Below are 21,264 nucleotides of genomic sequence, written 5' to 3' on the forward strand. Positions count from 1 at the left end.
TTTCCTTACCATCAAAGAGCAAAGGCTCCTGAGGTGCGTACCAGTTATCTAGCAAAACAGAAATGCAGTAAGTAAAACAGGGATAGGAGCCATTTGAAGGTGCTTGGTGCTGACTGCAAAACAACTGGACGGCAAGTGTAGAACAAGCAGAAGGGCTGATTAAAGAGGAATGGTTAGAATGTAGATGGATACTGGGTAATACATTGGCCAGGGGCTGCTATCTGTTTAGGTGTGTGATAAAGGGCACACTTAGTGAGCAAGATGCTTCTGTGATTCTGCAGCAGTAGCACGCACATTGGATTGCCCCAACGAAGCGCGGAGCAGTCCAGCTGAAAAACCAAACTCGTGAGAGTTTTTCATCAGTAGTTTTGCTGCTAACCAAACCAGCCTTGGTTTGATGCAGAAGCCAGTTTCAGAAACTTTTAACCCGTTCCTCTACTGCCGTTGCATTATCCTCATACGCAAGATAAAGTCTAGCTTGTAATGATTTCTGTTCACATGTACAAACCCCAGTAAAAAAAGTTGAACACAATATACACACTGGGAAATATAATCCTGGAATATGTGTCAATGACATGATTGTTCTGTAGAATAATCCTGCCCACATTTCCTTTAAAAGATCTCTTCCTCTTGATGCGAGCTGTGCCCACGTTGGAGACACTGACTGCTCGTGCTCGAGTTTCATTCTCTTCACAGCGGTCGGAGAAAGCAGGCAGGTCCATCTCAACATCAGGGTCATGGTAGCAGCCGTCAAAAGCCATTGCTTGCACTGCATCTATATTATACATTCCTGAGGCCTGGCAACAAAAAATAGTTATTCTGAATCTAGCAGGAGCCATTCTAGTAAATGATAAATGAATAAAACAAAATAAACAGAGCTTTCTTTCCAGTGCTGTTCTTCCTATTGCAATCATAGGGAGAACGTGCCTACCTCACAGAGTGCGCTTACCTCAGATACTACTACCTGTGGGGCCTGGCCCCTTGTGCAGCACATGAGCAAATAAAGGCACGTATGTGACAAAACACACTTGTCTGAGTGATGGTTGCCAGCTGACTTGCATATGCCCTTGCTTGTGAAATAGAAAAATCAAACTCTGACTCATCTGTAGGTCTGTGGGAAGTTACTTCAAACATTTCCATGTTTTTTGATAGGATTATGAAATCGTGTGAGCAGCATATGCATCCTTTGTGTGTTCTTCCCCTTGTGATATTCCAATGAATGGTTTCACATGTGGGGATATTCTTGAAGGAAGTTTTTTTTAAACGAGTGCTTCATAAAAAGCAAATGTTTAACTTGTAAACATTTCTGCTTCAGGCACGCTTTTCTAAAAAGGACCTAATCATTCATCGGGTCTCAGGACAAAAAAAACATCATTAAACCCATCTGCCTAACTGAAAATGAGGTAGCAGAAGAAAGATAAATAAACTCTGCTTTAGAGGAAACAGGAGGAAACATCCCACGAGTATAGTCTGTGATGTATTTCAGGGGGAGGAGAAAGATGAAAACATTGTCTTGGTCAATAGGTGATTGAGAAACAAAATGAGAGGTACTTTGCTCTGGGTGAAGAAAATTATTAATCATCAGGGGTTGTGCTCCCTAATCTCTGATACATGAAAAGGAAGGGAGAGAAACTTTGGACCTTCTCAAGATCTAAGAGAACGATACATTTCTTCCCTTCAGCCAAAAAAAAAAAAAAATAGTGAAACAGAGGAGAGTCAGAGATTATCACATTTTTGTATCAGGATTACTCTGTGACTTCTGTGATGTTTTTAAAGGCAACAAAATGCAGATGATTGTACCTTGCCCCTTTTTTTGAGTTGCTTTCTCTCTTCAATTGTGGTGAGATAGTTCACTGCTGCATATTCGATGACAGACAGGAAGACAAAAAGGAAGCTGATCCATAAATACACATCCACAGCCTTTATGTAAGACACTTGAGGCATTGAGGCACTTACTCCTGTGATGATGGTTGACATTGTCAGCACCGTAGTTATGCCTGCCAAAGAAAAAGGGGAGGTTATCATAATACAGGCCAGCTGGTTCTGTTTATCTCATTACCAACTGCTTGGACAGCACAGCTCTGTGAAGGCAGGTGATCGGGACTGCCTTTAACTTCACAGCACAGGGTCTGAAAAGTAAAGTAAGCCATATAAGCCACCTATCAAAAACAATACTGGAACAGTCATATCTCCATCCAGTCAGTGTGTGCAGTCAGAGCTTCAGCACACCGTGTGGGCACAAAATGCTGGGGATTCAGCAGTGCAAGGAACACTTTCTATGACAGCTTTTCTATGATTCCTATGGAGCAGTAAAGGCAGGTTTGTGGTCTTGTTTCCCAGAGCCAACACCTCTGCTATACACTTTCTCATCCTGGAACTTTACTAATGAGACACCAGCTTCCCTCCCAAGCCCTTCTAAAATTGTACTTCTTGGTGACATATGTCAATTTGTATGTCTCTGTCATAATTTCTTGATTCTAAAAACATTGTAGCATAAAAATGCTACATCCATTGAAACTACAGAACAGTACAGTTCACTTCAGTGTGTCTAGGTTTTTTCAACCTCATCTTTTCAATTTCTAAAGTGACTCTATTCATCTCGCTTTGCTAGTGTTCTGTCTTGGAGAAAATAATAATAATAATTTTAAAAAATGTATCCAATCCAGGCCCTACTTTTAATGCACTGAAAGTGAAGACATCTCAGTAACTTCTGTGAGACTGCAGTGGCAAATAGCATTTGGGTCTCAGTACAGCCTCTCCAATTTTATGCTAGTTCAAGTCCACCAGAATATGCAAGAGTTTTGCCTTTCTCTCTCTGCAAGTTCTTATGTTGAAGGTTGGAGTTTGAGATATATTTTATAGGAGGAAATCTGTTTATTAAAAGTATGTGTACTCTAGGCTAGAGAGCTAAGCTTTATAAACTTTGTTGATAACATTGCCTATAAATTATGTATGCTTATGCTAATGGAATGTGTGTTATTCATTAAACTCCTGATGCATAACCTGTTGTATAAACCCATATATAAATTAATGAACGTGATCAGCAAAAACATTTTGACAACATTACAAATGACTTACTGAGAATTAAAACTTTCTTTTTAAACACGAAGTTAAATTTCTTGCAAATAAATTGGTAAATGCATTAATAAAACTAGGTTTCATAATTTGGTTTTAGATTAATATATTTATATATCATATATTAATAGTTTTAGACTCTGCTAATAGAAAGGCTGATTAATATACCTATAGATAAACATTAAGGGCTGTCTGAGTACACGAAAGTTTGTTTCTTAAACAAAGATTCTCAAAGTTTTCACTTCTCTAGGAAATACAAGAACAATCAACTTTTGGAACCAGTGTCAGTGAGAAGAAAGAACAGCAGCTTCATCATTAATTCTTAAACTGACAGTTTTAGAACTTGGATGTATAATGGATACGTTAGATATCTCAGTATATTTCCATAGGATCTTCATAGAGATGCTAATCTTTGAAAAACATGTACCCATTCCAAGGCCATTAGTGTTAAATTCCTAACAAAAAGTAGTCTTGAAGTGATGTCAACTGTCATCACTGAGAAAACACTATTAAAAAAACCCTACTGTAATCAGTCTTTTTATCCCAAGCTGTGGTGTTGTGAACTAAAACCACAAGAGCAGAAAGATGCCCAGTTTACCCTTGGCCTTCCACAGCAGCCTGCACGCCTTGCAGAGTTAAGGCACCAAAGCAAACATATTCAAAGTGCCTGACAAAGAAAGGCTTTGCTAACTAGGACAATCTAGGAAAATGATTCCAGGTTGGTAGGAAGATATCAACTGCTTCTAGAGAGAAAGCTGAGCTACAAAGCTTTTAGATGGATATTGCTGTGCCTGTGAAGTGCCTCTCATGAGCCATGAATTTGGGGACGGATCTGAGTACCTGTGGGTAGGGGAGTGGGAAAAATATCCTTGAAAAAGAGAAATAAAAAAAGATTGAAGTAAAATTCTACCTCGAGAAATCTGCAGAGTCATCATTCTTTCCTTCTGTGGTGTGTTAGCTGCTAGTACATCAAAGCCAGTCTGAAGAAACATCCAATTTCCAAAAATAGAGGTCGACTAAAGGAGTTTGTATAGAATTATTCAGGCAATTACCTGATATATTTGTCTTGTGTAAATAAGAAGCTAAGGTAACTTCAAAATCTCTCCCCTATCAATTCTATACTTCCCAAAAGAATATATGGTAAAAGTTTACCTAGTGATACCCTGGCAGGAACGGCTCTTCTGTCAATCCAAAAAGAAACCCAAGACAGCATCACCATCAGCATGGCTGGGAAATAGGATTGTAGCACGAAAAAGAAAATATGTCTCCGGAGTGCAAAGTTTATGAAAAGTCGATTGTACCAGCCTATTGAAAAAAGGGAGAGGAAATGGTTGGGGGAGAAAACAAGAACTGTTATTTGTGACCTCTGTTCACCAGCCCTGCTTGTGTGTCCACAATCAGTAGTAGTAAATAGCTACGAAATATCGCTGTCACCCTGCTTTTATGTACTGTTTTTCGAACTGTCCATCCATACCTCATTAAAATATAGCTACCTCGGGAATGAAGCATCACTTCTCCCCTACAAATATGTGCCACGCATTTCCCATGTTCAGATCTGTTTGCCTGCCCAGTGCTGACTTTAAGGGGAAGGGTGCCATCTAGCGACGTTTGGGGCAGGCCTTGGGCAGCAAAGCATGTGTGCTGCACCGTGTGCAGGGGAAAACTGTATAAAATAAGGTGAAAAGAAGGTAACGCGGCTGGCTGTGCAGCATCTGCTTTTCCTATACAACTGCAGACAGAAAGGAGCCTGTATTGGAACTGTTATGCCATCACAAAGAGCCACTTTATGTGGGAATATCTTAGCAATTACCCAATTTAATATTAAACATGCCCTATGTTCTTTCAGGGTTTTGGTTTTAAAAACGATCATCTCGTAAATGGATTTACATTGTTGCTCCTTTGGAGGCCAGGGAGCTCCAAGAGGCTAAATGCTACACGTGTGTAGTTCACTGAGATTCACAGGAAAGATGACACACAACCTGAAGTGCAGAAAGATGCTCTGTGAGCAGCCTTTTTGTCCATTTTTTGTCCAAGAATCTTCAGGAGATGGCCGCCATTAGAATTATGCTCAGAGTCCTCTGCTATTCCTCACTTCAGCTGGGGAGGAGGTTTTGCATGTAAACGCTTTCTTTCAACAAGAAGCAAAAGAAAAGGAGAAAGTGGAAGCTCCTGACTGACCACCAGAACTCAAAGCCAAAGAAAAGTGTATGCCTACAAATGTCAGTGTTCTAGCTAATAGACACAGTATGTGCATTTATCCCCCGCTTCCTCCCAGTGGTCTTTTCTTCCACCTTTACCCTGCTGAGCTAGCTTATCTCCAAAACACCTGCATTTAAGTGTTACTTTTTATAAAGTCAGAGGTGTTGTGAAGGGCCTGAAAAAGTACAAGGGTGGTATGAGGTTGCACTGTTGTGTTCAAGGCCATCTTTGCTTGCATAAGTGCTATTTCATGAGAATAGCTGAGTTCCCAGAATGCAGTTTGGACACAGTGATAGCAGTTTGGTAGAAACCATCCCAGTCTCCTTCTTGCAACAAGGACAAATTTGACATGGCTCTCAGCAAGGCACAAACGCGACAGCTAGGTATCACCAATTCTCACTTGATGGTGGCTCTTGAAAGATGGAGCTCTTCTTAGCTCGTATACAAGCAAGAGATAAGGATGAAGAAGCTGATCAAGCTGTGAGTTTCTCATTGTTTAGGCTGCAGGATAATTTAAACTGGTATTTCTGCATTAAATATCAGCCATTGAATCCTCACTGCAAACTTGACTCCTTAATCTTTCTAAAAGGCAAAAAGAAGCTATCCTGTAGTTAAAAAACACTAGAGAAGTCTATTTGCAGCCTCCTTGTATGTCTTAAAGGCTTTTTTCCAATGCGTTGTGCATTTAACATATTATATGGAATCACTTCCATTTCATTAATCTGCTTGTACATAAAGTGCAGTAACCCCTCTGAAATGAATCGTCTCAGATTAGGAAGTGCAGTAGCAAGCATGACATTTTATCTGGTTAAGGAAATTATGCTTAGACTACTTACGTAGAGAAATATTTCAAAGTTTGTAATTGAATGTACAAATACAAAGAAAATAAAAACCACTTTGCATGAAATTGAAATCATCATAAACTCCTACAGCCTTCTGCAGTTTGCTAGAAAGTGTAGTTCAAGATCTATAATGAGGAATAAAATACCGTTTGGGGCAGACACCTGTATGTAAACAATGTGGCCGTGACATAAAATGATTTTTTTTCTGCAACTTTATGTGTAAACATGGAACATTAAGCAAGCCATAAATTAGACCTCTATCGCTTATAAATGCTCTGATGTAGAATATTTAAAGTCAGTAGATTCTTAACGACAATTTACAGATCAAGAAAATGAGCAGATTTTGGACAATAAAACACATTGGAGTTCCCTTCTTGTAATACTGAGCAAGTGTTATGCAGGTAATGCGAAGAGAATCTAGGGCTGAGGCTAACAGACCAATGTGATTGACAGCCCTCATTTTAACAGATCTCTCAGCAATAAGAAACATTTACTAGCAATGAATTTGAAGGAGAAAGGCAGTCAGTATGGCTGTGTGCCCTTCTTCTTTTCTAATGACAGGGTCTTACTATACCAGTACTGCTGTAAAATGCAAGTCCGCTGGAAGCACTGAATTCTTCAATGAAAAACTGGGAGAGGGAGATGTGCTCATCTGTGCTCAGGGACTCGTTTCCATGTTTCCAGTATAACATCAGATCATCTTCATTGTATGCATCTGTGAAAAAGTAAAAACTGAATCACCTCTGCTGGAATAAAGCTTCTGCTTTCTTTTCTTAGCAATGGGAGACCACTCAAACAATTTGAGAAAACCACAAAGAAATATTTTTAATATCCATTTGCCAGTTAGCTGACGTGGAAAAAATTGCAAAAACCATATTGCACCTTGTTGCAGGTGGAGTCCTGTGCCATGCCAGCAGCTCACATGACAGAGGGGGAACACGGGTGTGATCAGGGTCCTTGGGCACAGGGATGCAGCTCAGGAGCTGCCATACTGCCTGAGCAGACTGCCCAAGTGCTGCCAATCTGTTCCCAACCAGCATCTCAGCTCCCAGTACAAATAAGAATAAATCTTGAGATATCAAAATGCTCTGCAGGTCACAATTACCTTTCTTTGTCCAGTTCTACAGCTTACTACAAACAACTGAGTCAGCGGTGAGAAAGCAGACATTTCACAGTAACACAAGTAATCATTTTCATTTTTCCATGAGGTCAAATACTGATATCCTATTTTACTCGCATTTTTTTCCCTAAAACAAAGCATGATTTTTGATAAAGAAAATATTTTGGATTGCAGCCTTGGAACATCAACCCAGTCAAAACAGAGCAAAGTGTATGATCACTTTTCTGTCTTCCCATGGTCGATTTATGGAAATATCCAAAACCAGATGCAAAGCTGTTTAATATATACAGGTTGAAGGATTCCGGTCACACACAGGTAGTAAAGGTATTATGAACAAGATGGAGTGCTGGTAAGAATGCACATGGAAGGAGCAGGCATGAATTAAACTTACAGCTTTCTAGTTCTAATGAACAGTTCTGGGTGTCCAGAGGAAACCTACTGAAATCCATGAAGCACATTGCAGAAACTGTTATTCTGCAGAAAGGAAAAGAAAAACAAACAGTAAATGAAAAATTTCACACTTTCTCTGGACTCTACAGGCATCTGATTGAGATCCCTAAGCAACCTGCAGGTTAGAATCCTGATAACTGACTTTTTTTGCTTCTATTAGACATTCTGAAATTTCTTCGAGATAGTGATATAAAACTAAGACAGTGAGAGCATACATTTTTAAACACAAATACTTTTTCTTATCAAGTACATTACCCTCAATTTATAAACTCTTCACTGGCCTGATCCTTCATTAACCTTTCATACATTTTGCTTCAAAGGGTTACACTTACCAAGATTTACGAAGGGAGTTCACATTTCTTCACTGATTTTCTCACAGACTGAAGTAGATAATTTTACCGATCTGAGCAAATATTATTCAAAGCGCTATTTTCCCAGCTAGTATAGTTATATCTAATAATATCTAATTGCACAAAAGATAAGCTGTGATTTCTGAAAGCCTACTCTCTTCTTCAACAGCATAAAAATGTTTTATACTCTAAAAAGATTAGGTAAACCTAGACAAAACCATTAATTTTTCATTCCTCTTGCTTTTTCACAGATATTTAGAAGATAAATGTCCCCTAGCATATCAACCAAACAGCCCAATAAACAAACAAATAAAAAGCTAGGAGCAGCAATTTAAATACAGTTAATATTGGCAAATTTTCCTTTGTTGTCACAGCTCACATGTCATTTGATATTTTACTTTGATATTTCGGTTTTCCCCAGATTGAATCAATTGAACTGATATAAGTGATATTGGATACACCGGGCATACAAGTGATCTTTGAATATTTATGATCAGTAATGACATTGCATCTACACTTTTACAAATATCAGATTTTACTGAGTTGAAATGAGACCGTAAGAGTGCTAGATCTTTAAAATGATGCATAAGACTTCCAGCTGTGGATATTATTTCTGTCTTTTAGCTATTGACTACAGGTTCATAGGAACAGCAGTAACATGTGGATTGAAAGTAATGAGACTATTTTAGCACCAAATCTGGATTTTTCATCGATTTTTTCTTCAATAAAATACTGGATGCCAGGCACTGAAGAAAAACTGGAATTTGCAGATATCTTGAACATAAGAATTTGGAATATAATCTACCCGCTGCATGTAAATATGTCAGTACAAAAAGAGGGTTTTAATGAGCATCCAGTTCTTTAGGAACGTATGCATTAACACCACTTAGACTACAAACACTCTATGTGACCTTAATCATTTCAAAACCTTGATTCACCAGCCTTATGTCACCCTCTTCCTCTATGTTTGGTAAGAACTGATAGAGAAGGGGAGGGAGAGGACAGGGTCTGCCCTTGATACTTATGTCCAGGAAGAAATCTGCAGGTTTGTCAGGAACTCTGGGGATTTGCTCTTCACTGGAACAGGAGGAGTCACCCAGCACCCACCACCAGTTAATGTAGGGCTAAGGCAAGGTAAGGAAAGGAGCTGAGAGAATGAGGGCAACAGGTAAAAGTAGGGCACCAGCCTGCAAATGGGATGTAGGATGCAGGGCAGGGGCTCCCATCAGAGTCACACTCTTCATATTGAGAGCCACTGCTATAAGCTGAGGTCTGTTTCCTCTAATTCCTCTCTTTCAAGAAGCACAGAAGTGATTATAACAATAAAATGCATAGTTCACCCCATGGTTTCTTGCTGGCCAGTGTGATTCTTGAACATAAAAACCTTACGCTATTTTAAAGTGGTGTACAGCAATGACGAGGGTTTCTGCATGCCTTATGAGGGGGTAGATAAATTCATTTACTTGTTGGAACAATTATTACGTAGCCAAAACCTCAAATGCTTGCATAGCTCTTCCAGCTATCCAGATTAGATGAAATATCACCTCTGAGCACAGGGCTAATTAGTAACAAACTGGAGAGCGGTGATTTCTGCAATGCACAGGCCCCAGAGCTTCTACCTAAGGAGAAAATTCTTTCATTTAAACTATTTCTGCCACGCCATCTACATCTGCTTATAACGTGTAGGTAGAAGGGAGGAACATCTAATGGTCTTGCTGTTCCAGTTCTGGAACTGCTGTGATCTGCTCTCTGTGCCTATCTGCAGCCCTGATTTATATCAGTGCTATGTTCACAGGTATCCCAGAGTGAATATAGCCAAGATAGTTCTAAAAGACTCAGGGAAAAAAATAATTGTTCTTTGCTAATAATTTGGGGCTTTAGTACACTCACCAGTAAAACTACTGCAGTATTGCTAAAACCACAGGCAACGAATTAACATTTGACAAACCTCAATGGTATTTACAATAGATGAAAAGACTGCCATCATCCTCTAATGGGGAACAATATGTTAATAAGATGTTATCTTCAAGTTATCAATCCTAAATTTATTTTCCCACTGGTACATTGAGAATTCTTAGTTGTCACCAGCACTCAGTATCTAACACCAATGGATTAACACTGATCAGAATCCTAACTGCAAGGATTTCAAATTGTTTCTCACTGTACAGGGTCCAAAATTGTAGCCATGTATTTTCTTATAAAAGAGAATTGTTCTTACCGTAGACTGAAGAGTACATTGCCATCAGGGTACACTCGGAGCATGACATTTTCCACAGTGGTATCATGGATGAAAGATCTTTTGGAGTGTACAAAAAACACATCAGGTACCCAGATCTTTTTTATCAGTCTTCCATCAAAAGTCATACTTTTGTTTTTGGTACTACGAAATGAAAGTCTCTCATCCTTCCAGTAATGTCTGAGATATAAAGTCATTGTGAAGTCCTTTGTTTAATTAAAAATAAAAGAAGACAGTGCATGTTTTATTCGCATACAATAAAAAACACAACAAAATAATCAACTCATGTAAAGGATCAGTTTCTGCTATGAACATCATATGGAGGATCCTCAATGAGAGGAATTAGATGCCACTCAGCAAGATTAAATATAGACTGGAGCTACCTCTGAGATACCTGCTGTTTGCCTTGTCACTGCAGTCTGAATCTGGGGTTCATGCTTCATTTATACTCAAATAAAACAGATTTCAGTGGTCTGCTGGATTGGACCGTTGGTGAAGGGAAAAAGAAACACTAAAATCAACCTAATGTGAACTGAGAGGTTTTCCTGTGGAAATTTTCACAAGTTATTCTCAGAACGGACTACAGTTCCTTCACAATTCCTTTATAAATTATCTAGGTCAGCTTGTAAAATCCATTAATCTGTACATTTTGTACAAAGATTAGACAGGTTTTTAGATTAGTATATTTTTTATGAATGAAATGAATCGTGTAAAAACACCATGGTGAATTTCATGAGAATAAACATTTCACAAGAATTACGATTGTTAAAAATATGAAATAATCTTACTTAGAGAAATAACATGGCTGCAAATATACACGTGGAAAAAAAAGGAGATGCAGCTGGAAATCCAGTCTGAGCTTCTGCACAGCCTGACTGCTCTGTGCTCACCTATCTAGCTTTTCCATTTTTAAGCAGGCTTCACTCATCTTGATAGAACAATTACTTCTGAAAATAATACTGGAAAAATAATTAGGCCTCCTCCTGGAACATGATTTTATACCTCTGCGAAACCCACTGATTTGGGTGGGATTGCAAAGGAATGCAGGGGTTCATACAGACGGAACCCACTGCAATCTCAACATGGATGATTAGATCTGCACTCAGCATGAGAAGATACTGTAAATGAGATCTCTTCGCCAAGTTAAGGTGCCCAGCTATTCTAGGACTAAGCAACTTGGCACTAATGTTTACGTGGCACTATCAGTGATAATTTTGGAGGAGGAACAAATACCCTGCATTCCTCTGCTGCATGTCCTTAACTACAGTTGAGGGTGTTTCATTCCTAGAGCTTAATTTTACATTTATATATTTCTATTTTTTGTATCCGTTGCTCCATCAAGACAGAAATGATGAGGAATATTAAGATTTGCACAAGGAAAGGGCACAAAATTTATGAACCCTCACCTTCAATAGTGCAGCGCACTAAGAGCTTATGTGGAAGACTATGGGACTTACTGAATGGTTGGCATTTTCAAATTAGAACACTCTCTATTCTGTTCTGTTCCTCTGGGTTAGGGAGAAGTTCAGTGTGCTTATACTTAACACTTACTAACTTAAATGAGGATGACTTCCATGCTTTGCAGCAAGGCTGTGCTCTTCTAAGAGTTCACTGTCTTTAAATGTATTGTTCTATATCATCCATCTGGATGCTTCTGGGACCCTGAGTTTTGGGTGAAATTCTTTATTCTAACCAACTTACCATGTCAACTTCAGATATGCTGTCAATGCTTTCTACCTGCACATCAATGCCCACAGGTATTGGCGACCCTTCAATGCAACAGAATGAAAGAGTGATGAGGAACAATGTCCATATTTTTAAAGGGAAGACCGTGTATTAACAACATGCAGAGTACACCCCACACTGTCATTTGCTATAGTCTGTCCACCACAATATGCTGAACTCCTTGGCAACGCAGTAAAACCCAATATTAAATAGTTGTAGAAAAAAGTGCATAAGAAATAAGTGATTTCTTTGCAGCTAGACTAGTTATTGGCATTGCAGTTTAGATAGCAGTGAAAGCTTCCTTGCAGTGTCAAAGCTAATGAACTGCTTGGAGTGCCGTAGGGAAAAGCAGAGTAAATATACCACCTACATCAAAAACCACAAAGCTTACTTGTCAGTCCCAACTCTTATTCCCACACTTATAAACAAAATGCCTATTATGCTTCCTAATTACCTTTAGTAACTTAATTATTTAATGTTTAGCATAGGTATTTGTGAAATGGGACTACTACTTGCTCACGACCTCATAAGGGAAAAGCTGCGCATGCACTAAGCATGTGCCAAGATGGAGCGTTGTGTGCACAATATATTACTGAATACATAATTTATTTTCAAGTACAGTACACACTGAACTGCACTTAGGGACTTTTTTTAAATATACCACATCACTGTTTCATGCTACTGAAAAAGGCTGTGGATTTATAACATGATGCAGCCTGAATGAATGTATTATAAAACTATATTTGCATTTTTGCAATAAAGGGATTAAAACCTATTAAAATTACAGCAAAATATATTTCTTCCAGTCTCTTCAGTACACAATGTCTAGAATTAAAGGCCTACTTATGTACCTGTGTTATCTTCAGCAAGCAAGTCTTTCCACTTAAGTAACTGACTAAGCACTTCCTTACAGAAGAGAGGGAGGACAGAGATTTGTGCATGAATGTGTATACACACACAATAAAGAATATTCTGCATTTGGAATATAAACTATTGTACTTGAAATTCCAATTATATTTGTAAAAAACAGTCATTTAAATTATTTTAAAAGTAACCATTTAAATATTGTAATACAAAACATTAGTACAAAGAAGCCTGAGCAGGCAGGGGATAGCAATAGCTCCTTTAACTTGTCTTTCTCTTTTTCTTATGTTTTTTTTTAGAGTAAAACCAAAGTAGTCCAAAAATATCATTCTCCTGATAACCAGCCACAATACTGTGTCTCTTTTTGGAATTATCCTTAAAATAGCAGCCCTCGAGGATTATGCAGCTGCCTCCAGTTCTTAACAGTGGAGATCTTGAACTATTTTTGAGGTATTTTAAAATCTGGCTCTGTAATCTCTTGATTTGTCTTGTATATTTTAATGGAGGGTTTGACCCTGCATAGAACAGATGAGGATGTGTGTGGAAAAACAAGGTAAATCTTGACCAGAGTTAACAGGGCACACAGGAGCATGTCTCTGCAATGACAAGAGCCGTGCTGCCTGGCTGAGAAATCATCTTTGCTTCTGAAAGGAATGTGTGGCTCAGTCCATCTGCCACAGGCTCAAAGATCAAAACAGAATTCAGTTGATTGGTGTATTAGTAAAACTCTAGACAGCACTTGGGGAAAACTGTTTCTTTTGGAGAGTGGAGACAGCAGGAGACATCTCCCTGAGAGGCTGGTGTACAAGAATATTGACATACATATCCAATTACTCCTCTTCACGCAAACAGATAAAATTGTTTATGCCCCTCCTAAACCAGGTTCAGCCACGTATCTTCTTTATTTTGCCCTCACAATCCCAACCACACTGCATAGTTTACTTCTGCTAGATACTGACTTGTACCAAGTACTAGTACAAAAATGCTGGATTGTAGCCTGAGCTGTCATCCTCTCATCATTCCACTGAAATCTAAATATGTTGCAAGCTGAAGACAGGTTTAGCCTAAGTGGGAGCTGTAGTGGGATTTATACATGGTGTGAACATCATTCATAGGTGGCATCCACACATCATTTAAATGCAAACACAGCAGAAAGATGAGGCAGTGTCTATCAAGCTCCTCATTTGCATGATGCAGCAGAATAAGCCCACAGTGCAGAGCTGATACCTGAGCTAGCTGCAGAGCAGGGTGGATCAGGGAGCAAGCTAGCTGTAGAAGCACAAAGCTCCAGCCTAGGAGCACAGTCATCACTAAGGCTGACAACGGCGATGAAATAAGGTCTCATTGCTATTTAGAGTCCATGCAGTGTAACCAGTACTTTCTGGATTTCTAATTGGGATGAGATAACTTGGGCCTTAGAAATGCCTGCTGAGTGCCAGAGTAGCTTGGAGGAGACTTCAAATAGGCAGAAGAACTGCATTTTATCTAAGTTTGCACACCAAGAAGCTTCAATGTTTTAATATTGTTAAGTGTCTCCAAACTTAACTGGAACTGCGGCAAAGGCAAGTGGTAGGACATACTGGAAGTGTTCATATATGAGCGTACATTTGATCTTAACTGGTATCACTGTAACTTTGGGAGTGATTTGCATGACTGGATGTTAAAACCTGTGGGTTAAGTCCAACTGATACACGAGCATAGAGTTATGCGGACGGAGGGGGAAGAGAGGGAAGCTACTCTCCACATAAAACAAAAGCTTTTACCAGTTTTATGAGTAAAGAGCAAGCAAACTATTTTCCATCAACATTCTTGAAATATGCAGGGAACTATGCACAAATTATATCACAGAACAAGATTTTCTGAGTAAACACACACCATGCATTGCAAGGAACATTTTTTTCTGAGTGACAGCTCTTCAAAGAGTAATGATGGTAGTCCTAAAAATTTCTTGGGCTGTGCAAAAAATACAGAATATTTTCTACCCTCAGCAAGCACTACTCAAATGTGGGCATAATTTCAATTAATAATTGATGTCACCTGGGCAGATAAAAAGGAATTGGTCACAGAACTAGCAGCTTAAGTACATGTGATTCCTTTGATTACATGCACGCAAGCTGAAGTGCTAGTTACACAAAGAGCCTGCAAGAGGTGTGCCCAGGGGAGCATTGGCATTACGGGTGAGGCAAGGGGCTCAGCTGAAGTGCATCTACGCCAATGCCCGCAGCATGAGCAACAAACAGGAGGAGCTGGAAGCCATCATGCGGCAGGCAAACTATGACTTAGTTGCCATTACGGAAACATGGTGGGATCGCTCCCGTGACTGGAGTGCTGCGATGGATGGCTACAAGCTCTTCAGAAAGGATAGGCAAGGAAGGAGGGGTGGTGGCGTGGCTCTCTATGTTAGAGAGTGTTTTGATATTATCGAGCTTGCAGCTGGGGAAGATAATGTTGAATCTCTATGGGTTAGGATCAAAGGAAAGGCTGACAAGGCAGACATCCTGGTGGGGGTCTGCTATAGACCGCCTAACCAGGATGAAGAGACAGATGAGGCGTTCTATGAACAACTGGCAGAAGTTGCGTGATCGCCAGCCCTTGTCCTCATGGGGGACTTCAACTTCCCCGACATATGCTGGGAATACAACACGGCGCAGAAGAAGCAGTCTAGGAGGTTTCTAGAGTGTATGGAAGATAACTTCCTTCTGCAGCTGGTAAGAGAACCTACCAGGGGAGGTGCCCTGCTAGACCTGCTGTTTACAAACAGGGAAGGTCTGGTGGGAGACGTGGAAGTTGCCTTGGACAGAGCGACCATGAAATGGTAGAGTTCTCAATTCTTGGTGGAACCAGGAGAGGGGACAGCAAAACTGCTACCTTGGACTTTCAGAGGGCAGACTTTGAATTGTTCAGGAAACTGGTAGGGAGGGTCCCTTGGGATTCGGTCTTGGAGGGTAAAGGGGTCCAGGAAAGCTGGTCGCTCCTCAAGAAGGAAGTCCTGAAGGCACAGGAACAGGCTGTCCCCCTGAGCCGCAAGATGAGCCAGCGGGGAAGGAGACAGGCATGGATGAACAGGGAGCTTTTCCTGTGGCTCCAGGAGAAAAAGATAATCTACCTCCTGTGGAAGAAGGGACAGGCAACTCGGGGAGAGTACAAAGAGGTTCTTAGGATGTGCAGGGAGAAAATTAGAAAGGCAAAGGCTCAGCTCGAACTCAGCTTGGCTGCTGGGATAAAAGGGAACAAGAAACTCTTTTACAAATATATTAACAGTAAGAGGAGGACCAAGGAGAATCTCCATTCTTTACTGGATACGGCTGGGAATGTGGCCACTGAGGACAATGAAAAGGCTGAGGTTCTTCTTTATGTCTATCTTTAAAAGTCAGACCAGTTGTCCTCAGAGTACTCTACTCTCTGACCTGGAAGTCTCAGATGGGGTGCGGAATAAACCCCCCACAATTCAGGAGGAAACGGTCAGAGACCTACTACTCCACCTGGACTGCCACAAGTCCATGGGGCCGGATGAGATCCATCCAAGACTGCTGAGGGAGCTGGCGGAGGAGATAGCCAAGCCGCTTTCCATCATCTATCGGCGTTCCTGGTCAACTGGAGAGGTCCCAGAAGACTGGAGACTTGCCAGTGTAACTCCCATCTACAAGAAGGGTCGTAAGGAGGATCCGGGGAACTACAGGACTGTCAGCCTGACCTCAGTGCCAGGGAACATTATGAAGCAGATTGTCCTGAGGGAGATCATGCAGCATTTGCAGGACAACCGGGGGATCAGGCCCAGCCAGCATGGGTTTGTGAAGGGCAGGTCCTGCTTGACCAACCTGATCTCTTTCTATGATTGAGTGACCCACCTGGTGGATGAGGGAAAGGCTGTTATTGTAGTCTACCTAGACTTCAGCAAAGCCTTCGACACTGTTTCCCACAGTATTCTCCTGGAGAAGCTGGCAGCCCGTGGCTTGGACAGGTACACTCTTTGCTGGGTAAGGAGCTGGCTGGAGGGCCAGGCCCAGAGAGTGGTGGTGAATGGAGTTAAATCCAGCTGGCGACCGGTCACGAGTGGTGTTCCCCAGGGGTCGGTGCTGGGGCCTGTCTTTTTCAATATCTTTATTGATGACCTGGATGAGGGGATTGAGAGCACCCTTAGTAAGTTTGCAGATGACACCAAGCTGGCAGGAAGCAAGGCCCTACAGAGAGATCTGGACAGGTTCTGGGCTGAAACCAATGGGATGAGGTTCAACAAGACCAAGTGCCGGGTCCTGCACTTGGCCACAACAACCCTAGGCAATGCCACAGGCTCAGGGCAGAGTGGCTGGAAGACTGCATAGAGGAAACGGACCTGGGGGCGTTGGTCGATGCTCGGCTGAGCATGAGCCAGCAGTGTGCCCAGGTGGCCAAGAAGGCCAATGGCATCCTGGCTTGTATCAGAAATAGTGTTGCCAGTAGGAGTAGGGAAATCATTGTCCCTCTGTACTCAGCACTGGTGAGGCCGCACCTCGAGTACTGCATCCAGTTTTGCGCCCCTCACTGCAAGAAAGACATTGAGGCCCTGGAGTGTGTTCAGAGGAGGGTGACAACGCTGGTGAGAGGTCTGGAGCACAGGCCTTATGAGGAGCGGCTGAGGGAGCTGGGATTGTTCAGTCTGGAGAAGAGGAGGCTCAGGGGAGACCTTATCACTCTCTATATCTACCTGAAGGGAGGTTGTAGAGAGCTGGGGGTCAGCCTCTTCTCTCTTATGACTAGTGACAGGACGAGGGGGAATGGCCTCAAGTTGCACCAGGGGAGATTTAGGCTGGACATCAGGAAATACTACTTTTCTGAAAGTGTGGTCAGACGCTGGAACGGGCTGCCCAGGGAGGTGGTTGAGTCACTGTCCCTGGAGGTGTTCAAGAAATGTTTAGATATAGTGTTGACAGACATGGTTTAGTGGGGTTATAGGTGGTGGGTGGACGGTTGGACTGGACGATCTTCTAGGTCTTTTCCAACCTATATAATTCTATGATTCTATGATATATATGCATTCTTTATTTCATTCTTTGAGTTGACTGAGCTTGCACTCAGTTAGGAACTGTTATAAAACCATGTCAGTGGGGACAGTGAAGAGCATAACAGAAATCAAAATCTGCGGCCAGGAGAATTACAAAGGATGTAAAAAAAACCTGAACTTTTGCAATGAAATCTGTTCCTTTTGTGGTAGAACTGTGAAACATGCTCCTTAGGAAGAGATTCCTGTTCTTTTCCTGTGGAATGGCCAAAAAGCATGCTCATACTGCTTAAGGAAAAAACATTGTTCAGTTTAGCATTCCCAACAGACAATTATAAAACCACATTGACAGATCAGAGCAGCTGCAATTATTTTCATCCCATTCTGATTCTACTTTGGCAACAAATGTAAGAGGATGATAAACACACAAAGCCCTACACAGATACGCAGTCCTGGTCACTTCAGTGACCTGAAGCATTTTTGTACTTCTCCCACTAGCACCACCACTCTTGTAAGAAATGTTTTGGCCCTGCTCTTGTCCAGGCCTTCTGAACTTTGTAGTTTTCTTGGAACATTTATTTCTGTGATTAAAAACCAGCTCCACCAGAAACAGTAACAATGAGATATTGGGAACAGGTTGCTGAGAAGTAGTTCTATCCTATGGGTTTGTTATATCAAGTTTGGATGTATTTTAAAAAAAAAAGCATTTCAATAAACATCCAAAAACAGCCAGAAAGAGTCATTTTTCTACTCCCATGTCTGCACCACAGCTTTCTCCTTAATATACTGAGAATTTCAATCTCTGGCTGACCATCAGGCAATGACATCAAATTCACTTTGAAAAAAAGTAACCAGAGAAAAGCTGTGTTTTTTATTTCCCAGCTTGACAAGACTGGGGATGGCAGAGAGGATTTTGTTATTAAATTGAGCAGCTTCAGTTGCTGCTGGAGCGTTGCTACAAATCATTATTTTAGAGGGATTAGTGATTTTCACAATGGAGGTTCCACAGATTTTCAAGATAATTACTCCTCAGCAGAAAAAATAGAATTGTTTTCAGATGAATTTATCCTAACACAAGACATTTCCAGTCTATTATAAAGGTTTAACATAACAAGAAGAATTTTTTAATAGATAGCAAGACAGGCAAATTCTATTAATACTCCTTTTAAAAGGGATATTACATTTAAAAAGGAGATATTATTTTAGCATTTTATGATCAATTTCTACAGTAATATCAACTTTCTACTATTCCATAGTATTTCTGTAGTAGTCAAACCTTTGAACTCGTGGTTCAAAGGATTGCACCTGCAATTCCCCAAGATAAATGTTGAATTTAGAAAAATCAGTCACTGATTTTTCACAGTTGTCTTGGTAACAGTGTGTGCTGGAAAAAAGCTACGTCTGCAGAAACCTCCCAGAAAGAGAGAGAGAAACCAAGGAAGGATTAAGGTCTGTACAAATGCTTTTTTCTAAAAAAGATTTGTGGGCATGTAGAGAAGGAAAACCAGAGACAGAAGTGAAACAAGCCACCAGCTTGTGTGGATGTATCTTCTTTCCTCTGGCAATGAGTGAAACAGCAGCATTACTGGCAATGCTATTTTCTTCTTGCTACTCTTTTATTTATTTCTTATTTACATGGAAAATGAAGGGGGACTGGTATTAGCCGTAGCTAACTTTTGGAACAAAAGAATTAGCAATGTATGAAAAAATATTTAGGAGAAGGTGCCTATCAGAGGTCTTGCAAATTCTAAAATGTTTCTCTCCTGTTTTGGATCCAAGCTAGTCCTTCCAGTAACACATGGAAGAAAGACATTCCACTTTCATCAGAGTCACTCTCCTCCACCAGAGAGAGAAGTTTCTGACCTTTCAAGGAGTGAGGAGTTAATAGAACCTCTGATCCTCTGAAAACTTGGAATAAAGACTATGGCTAATTGCTGATTGAGATGCAATTAGTGGTAAGACAAGGGGAAATGGTTTCAAACTAAAAGAGGGGAGATTTAGTTTGGATATAAAAGTTTTTTTTGTAAGGGAAGTGAGCACTGGAACAAGTTGCCCTGAAAGGTGGTGGATACCCCATCCAGGAAGACATTCAAGGTCAGGCTGATCGGGCTCTAAGTAACCTGACCTAGCTGTAGGTGTCCCTGTTCATTGCAGGGGAGTTGGACTAAATGACCTTTAAAAGTCCCTTCCAACTCAAACAATTCTATGATTCTATGCAAATTCTCCAGAAAAACTGCTACATCTTGACCAGATAAATTCTACTAAATCATTTTCCAGGATTTCTAATATGCGCTGTTATTATCCCCTTTACTGGTTGACATAGCAGAGATAATCAATTCTAAAATTTCTTCAACTAACCCATTACTTAACTCTAATTAACTTTATTAGCATAGATCCTGACAGGTCATTAAGACACAAAAGAAAAGAAAAATAAAGTTGTGATACTTCAGACTCACACATAGAGAACTTACTTGCACATAATGACAATTATCATGTGGTTATACAATCTTCAGATTGCAAAGTAGTACAGAGAGCACACAGAAGGGTATTACAGTTAGCAAAACCAAGGCACAGGGGAGTAAAATAATCACAGTTTTTTAAATGGCAATGTAAATGTTTAGCATGTGGGAAAAGAACTCAGGTAACCGAGAACTCAAATTCTGCCAGTACATTAAATTAAGAAAGTTAAGAAAATAGTATGAGATGGGAAAATAGATGTCTAAGTATAGAAAGGAGCATTATTTTAAAAGGATTTCTAATTGTGGCTCACTAAAACACTATCGTCAATGTACATAGTTTTGGCTGTCAAGGCAGCCTGCATGATGGTCCTCAGATACAAGCTGCTAAAAGTCTCAGTTCAGCATCTGATACTGACACGTGCTCACCCTCATCTCTAAAGATCAATAACATACTTTTGGGAGAAAGAAATCATCCATGTGAGCAGGGTCATGATTATTTCCTGTAACACTACAGCCAGTAGTATCAGTATCCACAAGCTCTATATTCATTTGCCCCAACTCTTTTCCTGTGCAGATGTTCGCTCAGCTTACAAATAAAATTCAGCATGTGCTCTGTTTTTCTATAATTATAAACACTAAAAACTCCGGGTCCTGTTATCTGCTTCATTCACTTTACATATGTGGGGCTAAATGAAATTAAACAAGCCAGATTTAGATTTAAGAATTTATTGAACTGAGGAATCTCCAGAAGGTTAAGAACAGTGTAAATTTTCCAGCTGCTTCTTCCCCTAAACTGGTGCAAAGGATGATTTATCTTTTCAGGGAAAGGGGCACAGTAGAAATTAACAAAATTTATCATTCCAGCTCTATGACATACCCAGGAAATCGCAATGAGATACAGAGAAGGGAAAAAAATTAACTCTCTTATAGATTTAAAAAATAATTTTAAAATACTTCTTTTTCACG

The 21,264-nt window shown here is 40.4% G+C and overlaps 1 protein-coding gene across 1 annotated transcript in view; it reads right to left on the minus strand.

Moving 5' to 3' along the window:
- Nucleotides 1-21,264, minus strand: part of GABRR3 (gamma-aminobutyric acid type A receptor rho3 subunit) — a 26,345-nt gene continuing 5,081 nt past the window's right edge. The window contains exons 3-9 of the mRNA XM_021401820.1: nt 11,974-12,041; nt 10,255-10,478; nt 7,628-7,710; nt 6,691-6,831; nt 4,228-4,380; nt 1,801-1,997; nt 1-797 (exon numbers count right to left, since the gene is read on the minus strand). Coding sequence (XP_021257495.1) covers nt 495-797; nt 1,801-1,997; nt 4,228-4,380; nt 6,691-6,831; nt 7,628-7,710; nt 10,255-10,478; nt 11,974-12,041 — 1,169 coding nt within the window. The 3' untranslated portion in view covers nt 1-494. The remainder of the gene's footprint in view (nt 798-1,800; nt 1,998-4,227; nt 4,381-6,690; nt 6,832-7,627; nt 7,711-10,254; nt 10,479-11,973; nt 12,042-21,264) is intronic.

The sequence above is a fragment of the Numida meleagris genome, chromosome 1, assembly GCF_002078875.1.
Source record: "Numida meleagris isolate 19003 breed g44 Domestic line chromosome 1, NumMel1.0, whole genome shotgun sequence".
Classification (NCBI taxonomy): Eukaryota; Metazoa; Chordata; class Aves; order Galliformes; family Numididae; genus Numida; species Numida meleagris.